The sequence below is a fragment of the Brachyhypopomus gauderio genome, chromosome 16, assembly GCF_052324685.1.
Source record: "Brachyhypopomus gauderio isolate BG-103 chromosome 16, BGAUD_0.2, whole genome shotgun sequence".
NCBI classification, from domain to species: domain Eukaryota; kingdom Metazoa; phylum Chordata; class Actinopteri; order Gymnotiformes; family Hypopomidae; genus Brachyhypopomus; species Brachyhypopomus gauderio.
Window position 1 is genome coordinate 11494825 of NC_135226.1, and position 17942 is coordinate 11512766.

The window sequence follows — 17942 nt, forward strand, 5'->3', positions numbered from 1 at the left end:
TTCTACACAAAATACCCCATTATGACCATGTAAAAAAAGTTTTCTTGAGAGTTCTGAAAATGTATTAAAAATAAAAAACAAAGAAATCACATAAGTATTCACAGCCTTCGCCATAAGGTCAAAATTGAGCTCAGGTGCATCCTGTTTCCACTGATCATCCTTGAGATGTTTCTACAGCTTACATGGAGTGCACCTGTGGTCAATCCAGTTGATTGGACATGATTTGGAAAGGCACACACCTGTCTATATAAGGTCCCACAGTTGACTACATGTCAGAACACAAACACCAAGCATGAAGTCAAAGGAATTGTCTTGAGACACAAATCTGGGGAAGGATACAGAAAAAAATCTGCTGTTTTGAAGGTCCCAATGTGCACAGTGGCCTCCATCATTCGTAAATGGAAGAAGTTTGGAACCACCAGGACTCTTCCTAGAGCTGGGCGCCTGTCTAAATTGAGCGATCGGGGGAGAAGGGCCTTGGTCAGGGAGGTGACCAAGAACCCGATGCTCACTCTGTCAGAGCTCCAGAATTCTTCCGTGGAGAGAGGAGAACCTTGCAGAAGGACAACCATCTTTGTTGCAACCCACCAATCAGGCCTGTATGGCAGAGTGGCCAGGCGAAAGCCATTCCTTAGTAAAAGGCACAAGGCAGCCCGTCTAGAATTTGCCAAAAGGCACCTGAAGGACTCTCAGACCATGAGAAACAAAATTCTCTGGTCTGATGAGACAAAGATTGAACTCTTTGGTGTGAATGCAAAGTGTCATGTTTGGAGGAAACCAGGCACTGCTCATCACGAGGCAAATACCATCCCTGCAGTTAAGCATGGTGGTGGCAGCATCGTGCTATGGGGATGTTTTTCAGCAGCAGGATCTGGCAGACTAGTCAGGATAGAGGGAAAGATGAACGCAGCAATGTACAGACATCCTGGATGAAAACCTGCTCCAGAGTGCTCTTGACCTCAGACTGGGGCGACGGTTAATTTTTCAGCAGGACAACGACCCGAAGCACACAGCCAAGATCTCAAAGGAGTGGCTTCAGGACACCTCTGTGAATGTCCTGGAATGACCCATCCAGAGCCCAGACTTGTCCGATTGAACATCTCTGGAGAGATCTGAAAATGGCTGTGCACAGACGTCTCCCGTCCATCCTGATGGAGCTTCAGAGGTACTGCAAAGAAGAATGGGCGAAACTGCCTAAAGCTAGGTGTGCCAAGCTTGTGGCATCATATTCAAATAGACTTGAGGCTATAGATGCTGCCAAAGGTGGTTCAACAAAGTATTAAGCAAAGGCTGTGAATACTTATATAAATATGATTTGTCTATTTTCAAAACTCTCAAGAAAACTTTTTTCACAGTCATAATGGGGTATTTTGTGTAGAATTTTGAGGAAAGAGATTAATTTAATACAATTTGGAATATGGCTGTAACGTAACAATGTGGAAAAAGTGAAGCGCTGTGAATACTTCCCAGATGCACTGTATATCCAACAGTGCTTCTTAACTTATCCATTTAAAAATTCTTCTTTACCAACATGTAGTAAACAAATCTTATTACCTTAAACCACACTTAACCAGTGTAGCTTAAAGGATCATCACCTTGGTCCTGTAAAATGGATAAATGAAGGATAAATCATTAAATCAGAAGCTCTTTTAACTAGCGGCGAGTAGATTAATGCAAACAGACAGAACATTAGTAAAAAAATAAGCTTTATTCACATCAATATATACTTTTAGCAATGCATTTCTGTTCTGTATAAATCACAGAATAATATGCACACCAACTATCCCTCTGAGAATGAGACCAAGTCAAGTACTAAATAAACAGGATTAATTCTCAAGATTCTTAACTTTTGTGTATTTGTTTTTACAGACAGCACATACATCCCTTTACAAGATGACAGGAAGGAAACATATTGCTTTTTGAGACAATTACACTTGTCAATTTTGAAACTTTCAGAACACTGAGCATAAGGTGCTCTTTCCACACTGATGCCCAACTAATGACCTTACAAAGGATTAAAGACTGTAAGTGTAGCGTCTGACATCCATTTTGAGACTATGTTCCATAAATACTGCTTTCTATCTTATTACATCTGAACCAGTGCCTTGGAGTCAGCTTGAAGATTTCATAGTCACTGGTTTCCTCAGCTATGCAACACAGACAGCTGCAACAAGTATTTCAAGCGCAAGAAGTGTTCAGAGCACTTGTGTGCATTCTCAATCTTCACGGAGGTAGGCCTCAGGAACGTCCTCCAGGTCGTTCAGCTTGATGCTGGATGCATACTCGGCCATTCTCTGGATCTCGTCTGCTTTAGTCTCAGCCAGACTCTTCTCAGCAGCCGTCTGGAGTCTTCGCATCTCCTCCACCTTGGACTGAGCGACCTGCAGGCTGGTCTTTAATGCAATGGACGAGTGTTCAGCTCCTGCAAAAGCAACAGGACAGAGTCAGCTGACTGAAAGCACTATAGACAGGACCTTGCCCCAGAGCCACAAGGGTAAATGTGTGTGTGTGTGCAGATCCTAAACACACCTGAACTGTAGGCAGCGTCTGCAGACAGCTCACAGATGCTAATGGCATTCAGAAAGTTCGACTCAAAGCGTTTGCATGCATCCAGCCGATCGCCAACCTGACCGACAAAAAGATGATTATTTATTAACATGAACTGCAAAACAGTTCTATCCACGCAACATAGATGTCCTTTCCCAAGATCCCAAAGTAAAATGTTGCAATATCTTAAGGTGTCTGGCACTGAGACTAAATGTGAAGGTAACTGGCACACACAGCAGCTGATACTATACATGTACAGCTTACTGTTTTGCACAGTAATTTCAATTCAGTATGGCTGTTGGACATTACCTCTGCTCGCTGACCGATGATCACTTGCCAAATGCTATCTTCTTCAGCAGGCGTTAGTTTTCCAATCGAGTTCAAATAGCGTTTCTGAAGAGCAATGAGGGTATGTAGAGCCTGAGAGAGAGAGAGAGAGAGAGAGAGAGAGAGAGAGAGAGAGAGAGAGAGAGAGAGAGAGAGAGAGAGAGAGAAAATTGTTAGTTTGTTTTTCTGTATGGGGTCTGGCGCTTTCCCAAAATGCACAAACAGTACTAACAAGCCGTAAAAAACAAAAACATACTTTTGTGTACAGTGTAAGGGCGTCCAGGAGCGCCAGTGTAGTCTGGGAAAGGTACGTGTTGGCGCTGTCTGTGATCAAGCAGGACGCTCGGCGAATGAGAGACTCGTGTGAGAGGTTTTCCACCTGCTGCAAGAAAACGTACTTTAAATCTGTTGCTCATATGCACTGTAATGACACCAATATCGATATTAGTGACTGTCTCTTTTAAGTTGCCCGACCCAAAGACTGCACGTTAACATAAAAAGCGAAAATGCTTTATTTGTACTGCATTGCTAACGTATTTATGGTGGTTTTCTAAAGGTTTAATAACATAGCTTACCTGAGTAAAAGGGACAGCACACAGTCCACTGCCGACGCTGAAAGACACCACGTCTGTGCGTGTAACTTCGGGGACACGAAGAAGTTGGACCGCGGACTTTCTGTTGCAGAACGCACTGGCTGTGCCCCTGAATTGAAAGATGTAAAACAAGTTCGTGAGGCAGTACGACATATGTTGTGTAGTCTTAGACGTGTCGTGTGTATCATTCCCATTAATAAAATACAAGTTGACATTTACCTGAATAAATTTAAGCATACAGCTACGCGACGAATCGCTGCCATGTTCCCTTCGGAGAGGAGGAAGTCGGTCCGGCTCAGAAAAAGGCCCCTAGACACACACAAACCGCAATGTCTGAAAGCTTGCATTTTTACCCTGGTTCCCTCTTGCAGATGAATTCGGTACTTCTTCACACTCTCAGGTGTGTCGTGTCTGTGCAATATAGAGCAGTATCACTTTCGCGTAATCTGAAGTAAAAATAAATTAGGTAGTTCTAAAGCTTTCGGTGTTCTCAGTGAATTTGACAGCTCGACGTGTGTATTTATACGCTTAGGCGAGTTTGTACTCTGTCCAGGTAGTTTATTGACCAGTGTACTCAAAACCTCTAATCAGAAAGTCGTGGATTTAAGTTCAAGGAGAGACGTGCTTTGACGCACAGCCCACCCACTGCGTCAGCAGAAAGGTTGGTGGACGCGAACGAGACGAGGTTTTGGTAAACAGATGGAGGACAAAGGCTGATGTACATTCTCTACTAGTGTAATATCAGCCACGAACAACGACAATGCGCAGCACTCAAAACAAACATGCAAACTTATGTGCAAAGACCTTAAGCCAAAGGGCAAGAGTAGGATAAGAGGTAAGGGACGAAGCTGTTTGACCCTTGACGTTTGGAAGTTACCCAGCTCTAACTAGAGATCCTGAAACTGTCTCTTTCTAAGGATAAAATGTACTTTCATTATTCAGATATTACTGATTTATAAAGATTATACTTAATGTTTATGGGCAATTAAATAAACGCCTAATTGAGTCCTATTTTTATTTGTCAGTTTGTATTTCTTTATTAAGCAAACTTTAAAAAAGCCTTAATCTTTCTTAATCTTTAAGCTTCTATTAATTGTTGGCTGTTGGTATTACCAGTAGATTTCAGTTGATTTGAGGAAGCCAAACATGCCATAGTGATTCCCTCCGTTTTAGTTAGGCTGCAGCTGGATAATATAATTGTATGGGCCATGATTTATGCATAAGTAATATTTAGCAAATTATTGTTGGCTTCTTGAGCCATATATAATTTGTCTGTATGAATGACAGAGGAAAGCTCTGAGCAGTGTGGTACATAAATATTTTCATTTTTTCCTGTAAAAAATATGGACATCATACAGTCTGGGCCTTCCTGTAGATTCACATTTGAACAGTAATGGTGAATTATATTCTCTGGGTATGGATTAGTGATTGATTAATCATTATAATTATATTAATCAATCAATGTGTTCATGATTAACAAATCCATTTCTTAGCAAGACATTAACGTGTATTAACACATCGAATACGGAATACATATTTATACATATGAAAACTATTGGATGCATGGATACAGATACACACATACAGTATGAGATTGGACACTTCTGAAGCCAAAGTGACAGCCTGACTATGATACATTTATTTGCATTTGAATCCAAAGATACCCCCCCCCCCCAAAAAAAAACAAATAAATAAAAACATAAAATACACACATGGTGTGTATTCCTGCATATAGTTTTTATCACATTTATGCAAGCTCCAATAAAACACTGGGTGTTTTTAGGGGGAGATGGAATTAGCCTGTGTTTGGTTTATTTGCCGGACTCCAGACTCCCTCTTCTGGCAGCAGTGTGTTTAGGAGGTCTGCAGGGAGACCTTATTTCTGTAAACAAGATTACAGAAATACACTGAGGGTTGCACTGACATTGCTAGTGTATGTTTGAATTAAATCTATGGCAGTGGCAATTTCAGTAATTAATTTGAAGAGGTGTCTTCCAGGTGAAAACTTATAAAAACACATAGTTTTTGTCATTTTCTTCTTTCTTTTTGGCCTTTTTGCCATAGCCCTAAGACCCTTTAAAGTTAAATGGCACACACACACACACACACACACACACACACACACACACACACACACACACACACACACACACACACACACACACACACACACACACTTATGCATACACACCCCCACCTACCCAGCTAAACACACCCACTCCCCCCCCCCACACACAAACACATAGGTATACACACTCCCACCCTCCCGCTACACACACAAACCCCCCCCCCACACACACGCACACCCCCATCTCCATCTTCACGCATACACACGCAGACCTTCCTTACACACACACACACACACACACGCACGCACGCACACACACACACACACACACACATACACACACACACAACTCTCCTACACACAATATCTACATTTTGAATTTGTGTGTGACTTAGACCAGTTTGAGCAGTGTTTGGTCTGCACTGAGGAAAAGTATTGAGGCCTTGTTGGTCTGGTTGTGTTACTCCATCTGTGTTGGTCCGGCTGTCTTAGCCAAGCAGTCCTGCCCCTCTAGCTTAGGCCCATTTTAATGCATACACAACATTTGAATTCACATGTTCCCTTGTGAACATTTATATGGTGTGATTTTTTTATTTATGCTATATTAACCAATTTTGTATTCACATATACATAACCTACAGTCTAGAAGACAAACACTGTAAAACTTAGATCTTGTGGGCCAGCTTGAGCTAGAAACTGAATGTTCTGGTGATATGAGGGATGAGGTTATCTCTCCAAGGGGCTAATCAGAGACAAAAGTCTTTAAGCAAATATTTATTTTCTGCTCTGCTTTGATCTAATTACTGCAGGTAGAAAATGATGGTGTGCTGGGTCTCTTATTGCCAAACAATCCTGTATGTCATTTTCAGGCTAATATGTGAAACCTAATCACACACTTGCATGAGAAAGAGCGCTTAATAATTGATGACCATCTTAATTACTCTCAAAACATATTGTGTAATTAGCCACATAAGGTTTCAGGCATCAGCATTAAGGGGCTGACTGAAGTCCCAGAGTGTCAACGATGTGAGAATGACACAGCACACATGGTGCAGCTGTGACAGCAGGCCTCCTCAAGCCCAGCATGCACTTTGGTTTCCAAGTTGTCACACAAATACTTGCAACTGTTGACCACACTGGCCTTTTTATATGACTTGTGCAATTTGCACTGATATCAACAATCATGTTAAAAACACGTTTTGAAAAGGGCATTTCTTTAAAGATCTTAAAGAAATTGAATGTGATTTTCAAACCTAGACCTGCTCTATTTCAAGATGAAATGACAGTGTATAGAAACTGAGCAGGAAAGGTCAGTTTTTTTTCTGAAAGCAGGCCTAGGCTTCAGCACTCAAAACACTCAACTTCCCTTCACAAGCTTATAAAGCAGGAGGAAGTATTAAAAATACTCCTACGTAAAAATACACTTTTATTTACTAACACATGTAGCAAATCACATAAACCAATCAGCCATAATATTAAAACCAGCTACCCATCACTGTGCAGGTCCCCCAAAACAGCCCTGACCCATTAAGAACTGCACAATACCCCTAAAGGTCCCCTCTGGTGTCTGGCACAAAGACATTAGCAGCAGAACCCTTTAAGACCTGTAAGGTGCTAGGTGGGGCCTCCTTAAACTGGACTTGTTTTTTCTAGCACATTGTGCAGTGTAGCATTACCTGCTGTAAGGCACCACTGCCATTAGGCAATACCATTTTCATGAAGGAATGACCTTGGCCTGCAACAATGTTTTAGTAGGTGATAAATGTCAGTGTAACATTCACATCAATGTCAGGACCCAAGATTTCCCAGCAGGAACATCTCCCAGAGCACGGGGACCAGTGAGCCTTATACCAGCACTGTCAGCACACTGGTCACAGCTGCAGCAAGGGCACCATGTCAGGGTAGCAGGTGAACACAGGCCTGAGGTGCCGGTGGAGGTGAGACATCAGGGCGGCCGCAGTGTGAGTAAGCTTTGACCAAGCTGAGTGGCTTGCTGGGACAGACAACCCTTGAGGGGAGGGCTGAGTGGTGCCTGCCATTGGACTTAGGATTGATGTGGGGTTTGACTTAGGTTTGATGGTGACGCTCTCTAGGCCTGGCCTCTTCGTGAAAGTCAGAAATTTCATATGTTTTGTGTGTGTGTGTGCTTTGTCAATTATTGGGTCGGGCATATATGACAGTGTTGTTACTATAGCTTTCATATAGTCAGAACTTAATGAGAGCATAAGGGATTAATAGATAAACTGTGTTTTTGCTCACAATTTAGAATCATTAGCCTTGGTCAGGGTACAATGTTTTTCTGTGTGAGTGAATGAGAGAGAGAGAGAGAGAGAGAGAGAGAGAGGGAGAGAGAGAGAAAGGGAGGGAGAGATAACGTGTTCTAACGTAGTGTGTGTGATAACATGTTCAGAACACCTCAAAGTAGTGCCTCGTACGGCATAAAGGTAAACAGAAACTGTCCCACAGAGGTGTGTGTAGGATCAGATACAGGGATATACTCAGCCCTGTGTTGTTTTCAACAGCTTAAGGCATTTTCATCTGTGTACTTTGACTGTTTGCACTCTGCACTTTTGCTTGCAGAAGTGTCTGTCTAAAATATGTGAATTCTACATAGTGTTGTATTTTTGAAAATGGGCCAGCTTTTGCTTTTGGAAAACAACTGAAGAAAAGGTGATGGCTGAGATGCAGATATTGCCACACGTGGTGGACTTCAGTTGAGTCCACCTGTGTCACAAACCTCCGGTCCAAGTGTGTGAAAACTGGGGGGGTGGGGGGCAGGATAGGAATTCCAAAATTCCAACAGATATAAACATGAAAAAATTTACCAAAAGTTTAAGGAACAAATAAGAAGACCAGCAAGATGACTGGCAATCAAGATTGTCATATAGGATGATGAATGTCTTGATGAATAGGATGATGAATAGTCAAAATGTGGGTCAATTGTTTGGCTACTAATGTAAACAGTTTTCAGTTAATAATTAACAGTTCTGTTAGCATTTAGCAGGCACTGTCAGCTCTGGTTTCAGCTGAAAAGTTTCAGTTCTGTCTTGATTTGAAAACAACATGCAACCCACCTGTCCATGAAGAAGAAAGTTCCAGGTGAATCATTCTATGAATATGATGACAAGCCTCTGGGGAGAGTTGGGCCGTATTAGCACTGGTAGTGTCTTACTGATAACTTCACAGCATTGTACAATGGTATATTGATTACCAACATGGCAAAACACAGTCATTTACTGTAGATTATTACCAAATGCAAAAAACAAAAAAAAGTTTATAGGCAGAGTTCAACCCAAAATATGAGAGGCCTCCAGCAGTTTAGGTCTCCCTAGATCAACCTCACTGGCAAATGTTGTGTATGTATGATGTCTCTGCTATGTCCACGTTGACAGGACTTGGTCTTTAAAGCCAGGTCTGTAAAGCAAGGCATCACCAGGTCTGTCCTATTGGTATAGGAAGGGACATAAAGTATAAAATACTGGACAGTTAAGAGTACATCCAGTGTCATCCATTAAATAGAAACAAGTCTGCGTGTGATATGCAACATACACTTAAGGATGAATTAAAATGTTTGAGTAATTTGACTGGCACAGTGTTAACACGATTGTTATATGTCTCACAGAGACTTAATTACAGGCTTAAGCAAAAAGTTAATAAATGAACATTTGTTCTTGTTCTATTTTACCTGCTGTGATGGCAAATTATTGTGAACTAAGGCTCATATTGTCAAGGCTCATATCGTCAAATGTTTCAGTGACATTTTTCCTCAAAAAACAAGAACAATGTAATTTCTTAAGAGAATGTTTTAATAATAAATTATTTGTCCTGCATAATATTTGGCCATGCAAAATATTACTAAGTAACGCGTTACTGTCATTACTGCTCACAACACAACGCAGTGTGCTCTTTTAAGAGGGAATGAGATCTGACAACTTACAGTGAAAACACCTTGGTCACTCCACCCAAATCATGTCCCCCTTACTGTTGTGTAAAATCTTTATTGCACCAATCATGGATCTATTTTGTACACTCTACAGAATTTAGTTGGCCAATCTTCCACATTCATCATATCATAACTATGTTGCCAATTATTTTCCATGGCCCTTTCTTGAGATCCTTTCTTCAAAGGGCCTATCTCTTTAGAAGAAAACCTCCTGTGCTTCTGCTACCAGTTATTGCCAATTAATTTTATTCCACAATATGTGTATGATGTGTGTGTGTGTGTGTGTGTGTGTGTTGCCTGCCTGTGGCCAAAGTGTTGCATCCTAATCTGTGTACATCCAGGTGGTTCTTGGTATTCTGCTGACCTCCTATAATATATCGATTAAGCCCTTGACTTGGATTCTAGCCAAAAGACTCATGACTTGACTTAGACTCTAGCCTAAAGAATCTTGACTTGACGTGGACTTGCATTTTTTTTACTTTTGAACATCTCTGATATGGAGGGAAGGAATAAGAAAATGAGAGTCAGGTGGGTGAGGGAGTCTGTTTGGGTGTGGGCATCTCCCCTGAGGGCTGGGACCAGCCCACCGTGACCAGTAGAAGTAGGTCTGCCTTTTGAGTGATTGTTCTGCATCTACACTTGACAAGAACTGTAAAGGACTTTTCCCATGCCCACAGGGAAATATGAGGTCACCAAAATCCAAATCCCTGTAATTTCTTAGAGTTAAAAAAATAAAAATCAAACTGCATGACAAAACAAATAACAAACAACTAAACAGATTTTTCTGGAGCATAATCTTTCAGGCACTGAGAGATGCATGAAGGTGCTAAATTATTAAAAGATTTAAAAACCAGCAATAACATTGAATTGATTCGGAGATTCAGGGCAACTGCAACAAATGGAGGGAAGATAATGGTCTAATATAATCTTATTGTCTTGTTCATGTTACTATTTTTGCTGCTACTTTGTTTACTCTAGTTTCTAGAAGACCTATGAAAAAAACAAAAGCATTTGGGGGTCAAGGGAACAGTTACCTAATTATTGTTTGTTAAACCTCCACTTACAATTAAAATTCCTTAAGGGAATTATGCAAGAGTTTGATAATACTATATAGACTGTAAAGCTGAGTGTTGACTCATTGGATGTGTTTAAACAGGCTGAATAAAACTTAGCATGTTGCCTTTGGCTGTTGCAGAGAGGATGAAGAAACTAATTCAACACCACTTTAAATGAACTGTTGAACATAATGAACAACTCAACAGCAAAATATGTGGATGTCACAGCAATGCCGAGAGTACAGTTTCCTGAGCGAGTCATCATAATTCAGTTGCTTCTTGCTGGTTTTCTTTACATTGACACCCTGCTTATATTCACGTTCTTCCAAAGACAGATTTTTCGTACCAGTATGCGCTACATATTTTTTGTCTACACCTTGCTTTGTGACTGGATATTTCTATTTGTTTCAAATATTTTGCTAATCCTGACCTACTTCAGTATACCTATGGTTGCTTGGGTGTGTATCATGCTGCTCATACTGATATCCATGTTAACGTTCAGCAGTCCACTTACGATGGTAGCCATGAGCATGGAGCGTTATATAGCCATATGTTTTCCCCTTCGTCATGCTGAGATCTGTACCATCCGCAGAGCTGTCTACTGCATATTGTTCATCCAAGGATTGAGCTCTATACAAATCATTATTTTACTTTTCATGTTCTTTGCTTCTGTTTCTCACAGCTTCTACATAACGTATAAAGTCTGCACGGTGGAAATGCTCATTGTTAATAAGGGACAGAGCGACATGAGATCTGCTATTTCCCAGCTTTACTTCCTGATCATGTCTTCTGTTGTCCTGTTCACTTACTTTAAAATTGTTGCAGCTGCAAAAACAGCAGCATCAGCTCAAAAGAAATCCATCTCCAAGGGTCGCAACACTGTGATCCTGCATGGCATGCAGCTTTTTCTCTGTCTCATTCAGTTCTGGACTCCATTTGTGGAGCCAGTTGTGCTGAAAATCAATGTTGAGCTGTTCATATTTGTGAGATATTTTGATTATGTCACCTTTATTTTAGCTCCACGGTGTCTGTGTCCACTTGTTTATGGATTGAGAGATGAAAAGTTTTTCTCTGCCTTGAAATATTATTTGTTTTGTGGACGAAGAAAGAAAATCACCCAAAGACATACACATGTATAATTTCAAGTTATCTTTAAATAAATACATGTTTAAACATTGTTCTATATTAGAGGTACTCTACCACAGCAGTGGATTCAGTCTATTTCACAGTGCAGAGGTCAAACTTATCAGTACATCCACCACTTTGCTTTCAGCTTTGACATTTTGTATAACATCATCTTATTTAAAAAAAACCATGCTGTGTTGTCATCCAAATGTAAGTATGATCTGAGGTAAAAACATGGTTAGCAAGTAGTAAATATAATAGACATGATAAAATATTTTAATTTCATTGAGAACCTACATACCAGAAAGTCATGCCAAACAAAACTGAACGGTAAATGAACTATTATGTGTTTGAGTCACGGACGTAATTTCCGGTTTTGGTCCCCCCCAGTTTTTACGGTTAAAACCAAATATATAAATAGCGACGAATCCATGTCCCCCCCACTTTTGAAATCAAAATTACGTCCATGGTTTGAGTAGTTGGTCTTTCAACCAAATGCATGATTTTGAGACTGTGTGATGATATACTGTATCTATAAAACTGTATCTATAAAATCACTTCCACCAGGAAGTGATATATACAAAGTTAAATTGAGGCTTCAATGCTTTTCATTCCATGACATTTCCACTGCAAACATTGCCACTACATTTCAAAGATCAACCTTACTCGTGTTGTGCAGGAAATCACACACACACACACACACACACACACACACACACACACACACGCTCAATCAGGTCCCAGATATATCTACCTAACACAGTAAAAACCGCTAATCAAAAAAGAGTTGACTTAATTTGGATGATTCGTTAACTTTATATGTAAATTGCAATAGGGACAGAGAAACATGTTAGATACATGTTAGATTGCACTCTTAGTCCAGAGTCAGTGACAACCCACAAAGTTTGTTTGTGGACAGGCTGCATGTAGCATATTTAATGTGCACTTCAGAGTTGGGTAGGATGTGCTGACCATGCCACAGGCAATAGCACACCTTAAAGCCTTACTCACCTGTTCATCAGGACTTTAAATTCATCGATTGGTTTTAGAAGTAACTCATGAAAGCTGAAACCCTCCCAAATGAGATTTAATTTTACAAAAATAAATTTGCTTTACTGCAGAAATATTGATCATTTAATGATAGTGGCAAGACAAAAGTTTTTTTACCTTGTCATATAATGCACCCAATCCTAGTTTACAGCCTCACTAATTGATTGGTTAATTAGTGGGTGTGTATAAAAAGAACTCCAGCACCCCAGACCTTCACTTGCACTGCAACGTGACCTCTGACAACATGCCAAAAATCCATCCTGTGACCAAAGCCTTGATTATCAAGACGCTGAAGACCAAATCCACTGCAGAGGTGGCAGGCACCATTAATGTGTCTCAGCGTCAAGTACAAAGAATTTAAAAAAGATTTGAAGAGACTGGAGATGTTTTTGACAAGCCATGTCACGTGTTATGGCCTTACTTACAATGTAAAGGTATACAGACATGTGATAGGGCAGTCATGGCCTGGCGGTTAGGGAACTTGTCTTGTGACCGGAGGGTCGCAGGTTCAATTCCCAGACCTGAGGCCATGACTGAGGTGCCCCTGAGCAAGGCCCTAACCCTCAATTGCTCACTTGTATAAAAATGTAAGTCGCTCTGGATAAGGGCGTCTGCCAAATGCCATAAATGATCATGTTTACTGGATTGTTTTGCTAATTCACTCCATATTCATTCTAAATCGTAATAATACTTAAAATTACTTGCAGTCAGACATGACACACAAGTAACACAAAGAATTTGTAAACGTCAAAATTCAATGTTTACCTTTTATTAGAGTTGGGCAGCCTGCAGAACAGCATAGTGCATAATTATGCATTCCGTTTATTTCATGGCCTTGGCCTAGATGGCCTAGGCCAAAAGGTGGGCCTGTTTACAACTCAATGTTATCAAAGTGTAACGAATCAAGGCAGACGTGACGCAGTCGCAGGATTTTTGAATATTTATTATAAATAAGAGACAGAACACTAAACAGCAATATAAAACTAGGAATAAGAAAACACTGACGACGGAGGAAAGAGCAAACATAGACTAGGGAACATTCAACCAACAACTCAACAGGCTTAACCGAGCAAACATGAACAATGTAATTCAATAAATAACAGACTATAACTGATAATAAACAGAGCGAACACACGAGTCATGGAAACTAAAGAATGAGGGTGCAGGAGGATGCTAGAGTGGTAAACGTAACTAATACCGACAAGGGGATAATCGGGGAACTAACGAGAGAAAAACAAGTATAATCATGAGACAAACTAAACTAATAGGAAGATACAAAAACAACTAACAAACAAACTGAACCATAATACATAAGACTAAGAGCAAGGACACGAAAGACAAAACCTGAATACACTCTAAAGCAAATAAACAGAGACAACCACAATAAACAAGAAAGGCAGATGGGGAAAAGGAAATAAGCACCTTGAAACACAAAAGATTACAACTACTGAGAGGAAGAACAGAGAGTAAGGCACAGACACGACGAACATATGAATAAACAAAACTTAGACAAAGACAGAGACTACAAGGCAGAGCAGAGCGGGGCGGGGCAGGAAGGGAAGTACTCATGAACACAATGACTGACAATGAGGGATAAAACAGAGGGGATTAAATACCCTGAAACAGGGGAGAGAAACGAGACACAGGTGGAAATGCTGAGGACAGGGGTGTGACAGACAGAAGGGAAACCATAAAAACGAGAAAACAATGCGGGGCTAGGGCAGACGACACGGGACTGGTAAGGAGGGCGGAGGTGGACGTAACACAAATATCACAAATAAACACAAATAAAATATAGTGATTTAGACAACTCTATTAGACTAATAAACAAAAAGATAAAAATCTCATTCTAAGTATTAAAAAAATAATTATTATTATTGGACATCACTTTGGTCTTAGATGCTTAGATGTTTCTCACCCTCTTTCAGTATAATTTACTATCACTGGATGGGATTGCAAATACAGTACAAGCGGTAGCAATTAGTTTTCTCGACAGGGTGTCTGGGTTCTCCATTAGAAATAGAGTGCGGAGTACAGTCATCCGGGAGAGACTCAGATTAGAGCTGCTGCTGTTCTGTAGAGAGGAGCCAGTTGAGATTTTTCGGGCTTCTGGTCTGGATGCTCCATGGCCGCCTCCCTGCTGAGGTGTTCCAGGCATGTCCAACTGGAGGAGACCCTGAGGAAGATCTAGGACATGCTGGAGAGATTATATCTCTTGGCTTTCCTGGGAACATCTTAGTATTCCCCCAGAAGAGCTGAAAGAGGTGGCCAGTGAGAGGCAAACCTGGGTCTCTTTGCTTAGGCTACTGCCCCCGCAACCCAGACCCGGATAAGCAGAGGAAAATGGATAGATGGATGGATGTTAGCTTAAATGTCAAGTTTATCCTGCGTGTTCCTGGTTGGTTTATTTATTTATTATTGAATTGTGTGATTGTTTACTATGCCTGTTAGGTCATGTAACCGTTCGGTGAAGTGTCACGTTGGCTGTGTGTCTGTTTCTGCCTTGCCCATGGAATTTAACCCCTTGTTTGTCAAATTAAAGCACTTGTGTTCATCCGCTTGTCCTCGCGACTCACCATCGTTACACTATTACTCCCCACACAGGTGGTGGGCCCATGTTAGAGTGATTATTATCTGTGATGGCTTAATCCCCATGATGATTACAAATTGTGAAAAAATAGACTTGAGTTAAAATTTACTACTGTAGAGCATTATGGATTTATCACCTCTGTAACCATAGACAGCACTTGTTCTGGAGTTTAGTGTCAGAATATTGCTCCTAAAGTTTACAATTTGATGGTTGCTGCAATATACATGTCACAGAACAGCTCCGGACCCTTCCCTGTGGGCGTGCCGTTACGTTGTCTGCGTGTCGTTATGTCCATGTTTGTGCTTCCGTGGGCGTGGGTCGTCTGTGAGCGTGTTCGTTTGTTACACCTGTGCCTTGTCTCGAGGTCACGTGGGTCCGTGTAATTCACCTATTTAATGTGCGTTCAGGCAGTGTCTTGTGCTCGTCTTTGTCTAAAGTTCATGCCCGTGTAAGCACTAGCGTCAGCGTGCTTGCACCGTTTGTGCTGGGCTTTGCGTTGTGTGGATGAAATAAATGTTCTGTGTGCACCGTAAGACGCTGGTAGTGTCTCCTTCTTCCTCCGTCACCACAGCGTCACAATACATCTGTTACGTTCCTCCTCTAAAGGCAACCTAAATAGTTGAAAAAAGTATAAAAATAACAAAAAGTAGCTTGTAATTAAGTAACTCCAAGCTGGTTCATGAGGAGCCTGTCCACTGTCTAGTCCTCTTGTTATATTTGAAATAGCTAAATTTGGCTAGGATCTTCCTTTAATTTTGGATGCCTATATATATTCCCCTTTTTCTACAGCAATAGGACACTTGCATTTCTGGTGCTGAGTGCTAATTGTTGACAAGAATTGCGACCAGTTACAACATGAGTTTTGTTTGATGGTAGCTGGCAGGCAGATACTGTTATTTACACATATAATGTATATATAAGGCATTTAAACCATGTGACACTGACTAATGAATCAAACTGTTATTATATTTGAATTATTGTCACATATGTGACGGGCAGGGTGAGCAACTCAAAAAGGAAGCGATCACGCCAAGTCTCAGGGAAAGAGGATGGTTTAATAGAAAGTGTGCAAACCAAAAACCCGTGCATTGTTCCAAATGAAGGAAATAATAACCAGCAGTCAACTGGTACAAAGACAAGACATACAGTATATAGACGAACAAACGACCCTCAGGTGAGACGGATCACGGGTCCCGCCCACCTGAGGGACGAACATCACGTAACCAAAAACAGGACCGCTGCCGCTGTAACCGGGGGCGACCGGTAGGGGGCCCCCCCACAACGTGACAACATAATTCTCTGCTTAAGCTTTCTTCTGTTGTCTGTATTTAGTTGTAAGATTTGTGGTTAATATTGTGAAATATGAGAAAGAAAAATCTTAATTACATAGAAGCAAATCCTGGTACTAACTTGGATGTTAGCTAGTCAGACATGGGATAAATATGCATTTGGAATAACTTCACATGTTGCATCTATGCTTCTAAAATACATCATCTGAACTTAATTTTAACAAGACAGGCATCTGAAAATTCAGCTGAAAGAAAATGGTGACAGATGGAATTGTTTGCGGCTTCTTTGTCAGGAATACTGTACTAGTGTCACGTTGAGGACCCCGGCCCCTCCCTTTTGGGCGTGTGTATACATGGTCCACGTGCTTTGTCTGCATCTGTGGATCTCCGTGGTTAGGGTTATGTCGTGTGATTAATAAGTCTCACCTGTGACTTGTCTCGTAATCACGTGGGGCTAATGTGGTTGGTCTATTTAATGTGCGCTCGCGCAGTGTCCTGTGCTCGTCATTGTCTAAGTCTACACGTTCTACGTATGTGTTTGATGTTCCTCATGCACCTATTGCGCAATACGTGTAAGAATAAAAGTTACGTTTGCTCCGCAACCCGAGGATTCTGTGTCTCGTCCTTGGCTATGCCCGAACGTCACAACTAGGTTATTTCTGCTGGATCAGAACAATCTGCTGTCTCCTCATGGTGGATGCTGTAAATTGACACATATTGAGATGTGTTCATTATAAATGAACTTTTATAATGTCTTAACTGGATTTGAAAAGTCTTTCAGCCTCCTGAAACATTGTATGCTGTTTTGTGTTGAGGAAATAAGAGCATTTGTTTTTAGGAAAACAGTTATAAAATATAATTGTGCACAACCCATTATTGTGCCCCTTATTAATTTATTCATTTTGGACACTTTCAGGAAAGATTGCGCGTTTAGTTCTTCTATTTATTGTGTGTTTATGCAGTGTCCCATGCTCGTCTTTGTCTGAGTCTGACGCTGTTTGTATATCTGTTTGTATGTGTGTTGCCTGCGCTATATACTTGCCTAATTAACAAGTTGTGTGTATGCACCCTCAGCCTGTGCCTCGCCATTACACTATTATTTTAAATGCCAACCTTCTGGCATTTAGAAATAATAATAAAAAATAAAAAATATTTGTAAGACTTGCAGAACTCTAGAATGTATGCAAGCATTTTGCCTTAACTTGAGCTGCTTTATTTAAGAAAAAGTGTACGTATAACAGAACTTGACCAATACAATAATAACAAAGGCTGATCATTGTTCAGATGACATCATAGTTGTCAAGTACAAGTGTCCTATTGCAATTTCAAAAGTATCAGTATTGTAAAATGTTGAG

General features: G+C 40.7%; 1 protein-coding gene and 1 pseudogene across 2 annotated transcripts; one reads left to right on the forward strand and one right to left on the reverse strand.

Annotated features, from left to right (window-relative positions):
- Positions 1–1689: 1689 nt before the first annotated feature.
- On the reverse strand, positions 1690–4101 carry diabloa (diablo, IAP-binding mitochondrial protein a). 2 transcript variants are annotated; one of them, XM_076977078.1, is made up of 6 exons: positions 3687–4101; positions 3450–3576; positions 3131–3253; positions 2857–2967; positions 2530–2626; positions 1690–2422 (listed from the first exon to the last, which is right to left on the reverse strand). In XM_076977078.1, the coding sequence occupies exons 1-6, from the start codon at positions 3812–3814 to the stop codon at positions 2217–2219; spliced, it is 792 nt and encodes a 263-aa protein (XP_076833193.1). In that variant the 5' UTR covers positions 3815–4101; the 3' UTR covers positions 1690–2216. The 2 variants fall into 2 exon arrangements, with proteins under 2 accessions (XP_076833193.1, XP_076833192.1); XM_076977077.1 differs by having other exon boundaries at positions 3131–3256; positions 3687–4098.
- A 6623-nt stretch (positions 4102–10724) lies between these two features.
- Positions 10725–11672, forward strand: LOC143478261 (odorant receptor 131-2 pseudogene; annotated as a pseudogene).
- Positions 11673–17942: the final 6270 nt, after the last annotated feature.

Bases quoted from the DNA above. Each gene is read 5' to 3' on its own strand.
- diabloa (XM_076977077.1), bottom strand. From the start codon at position 3,814: ATGCAAGCTTTCAGACATTGCGGTTTGTGTGTGTCTAGGGGCCTTTTT. The intron at 3,257-3,449 runs GTAAGCTATGTT...GTTTTCTTGCAG, and splicing joins GTGCTGTCCCTTTTACTCAG to CAGGTGGAAAACCTCTCACA. The intron at 2,627-2,856 runs GTAATGTCCAAC...TTTGTCGGTCAG, and splicing joins TCATCGGTCAGCGAGCAGAG to GTTGGCGATCGGCTGGATGC.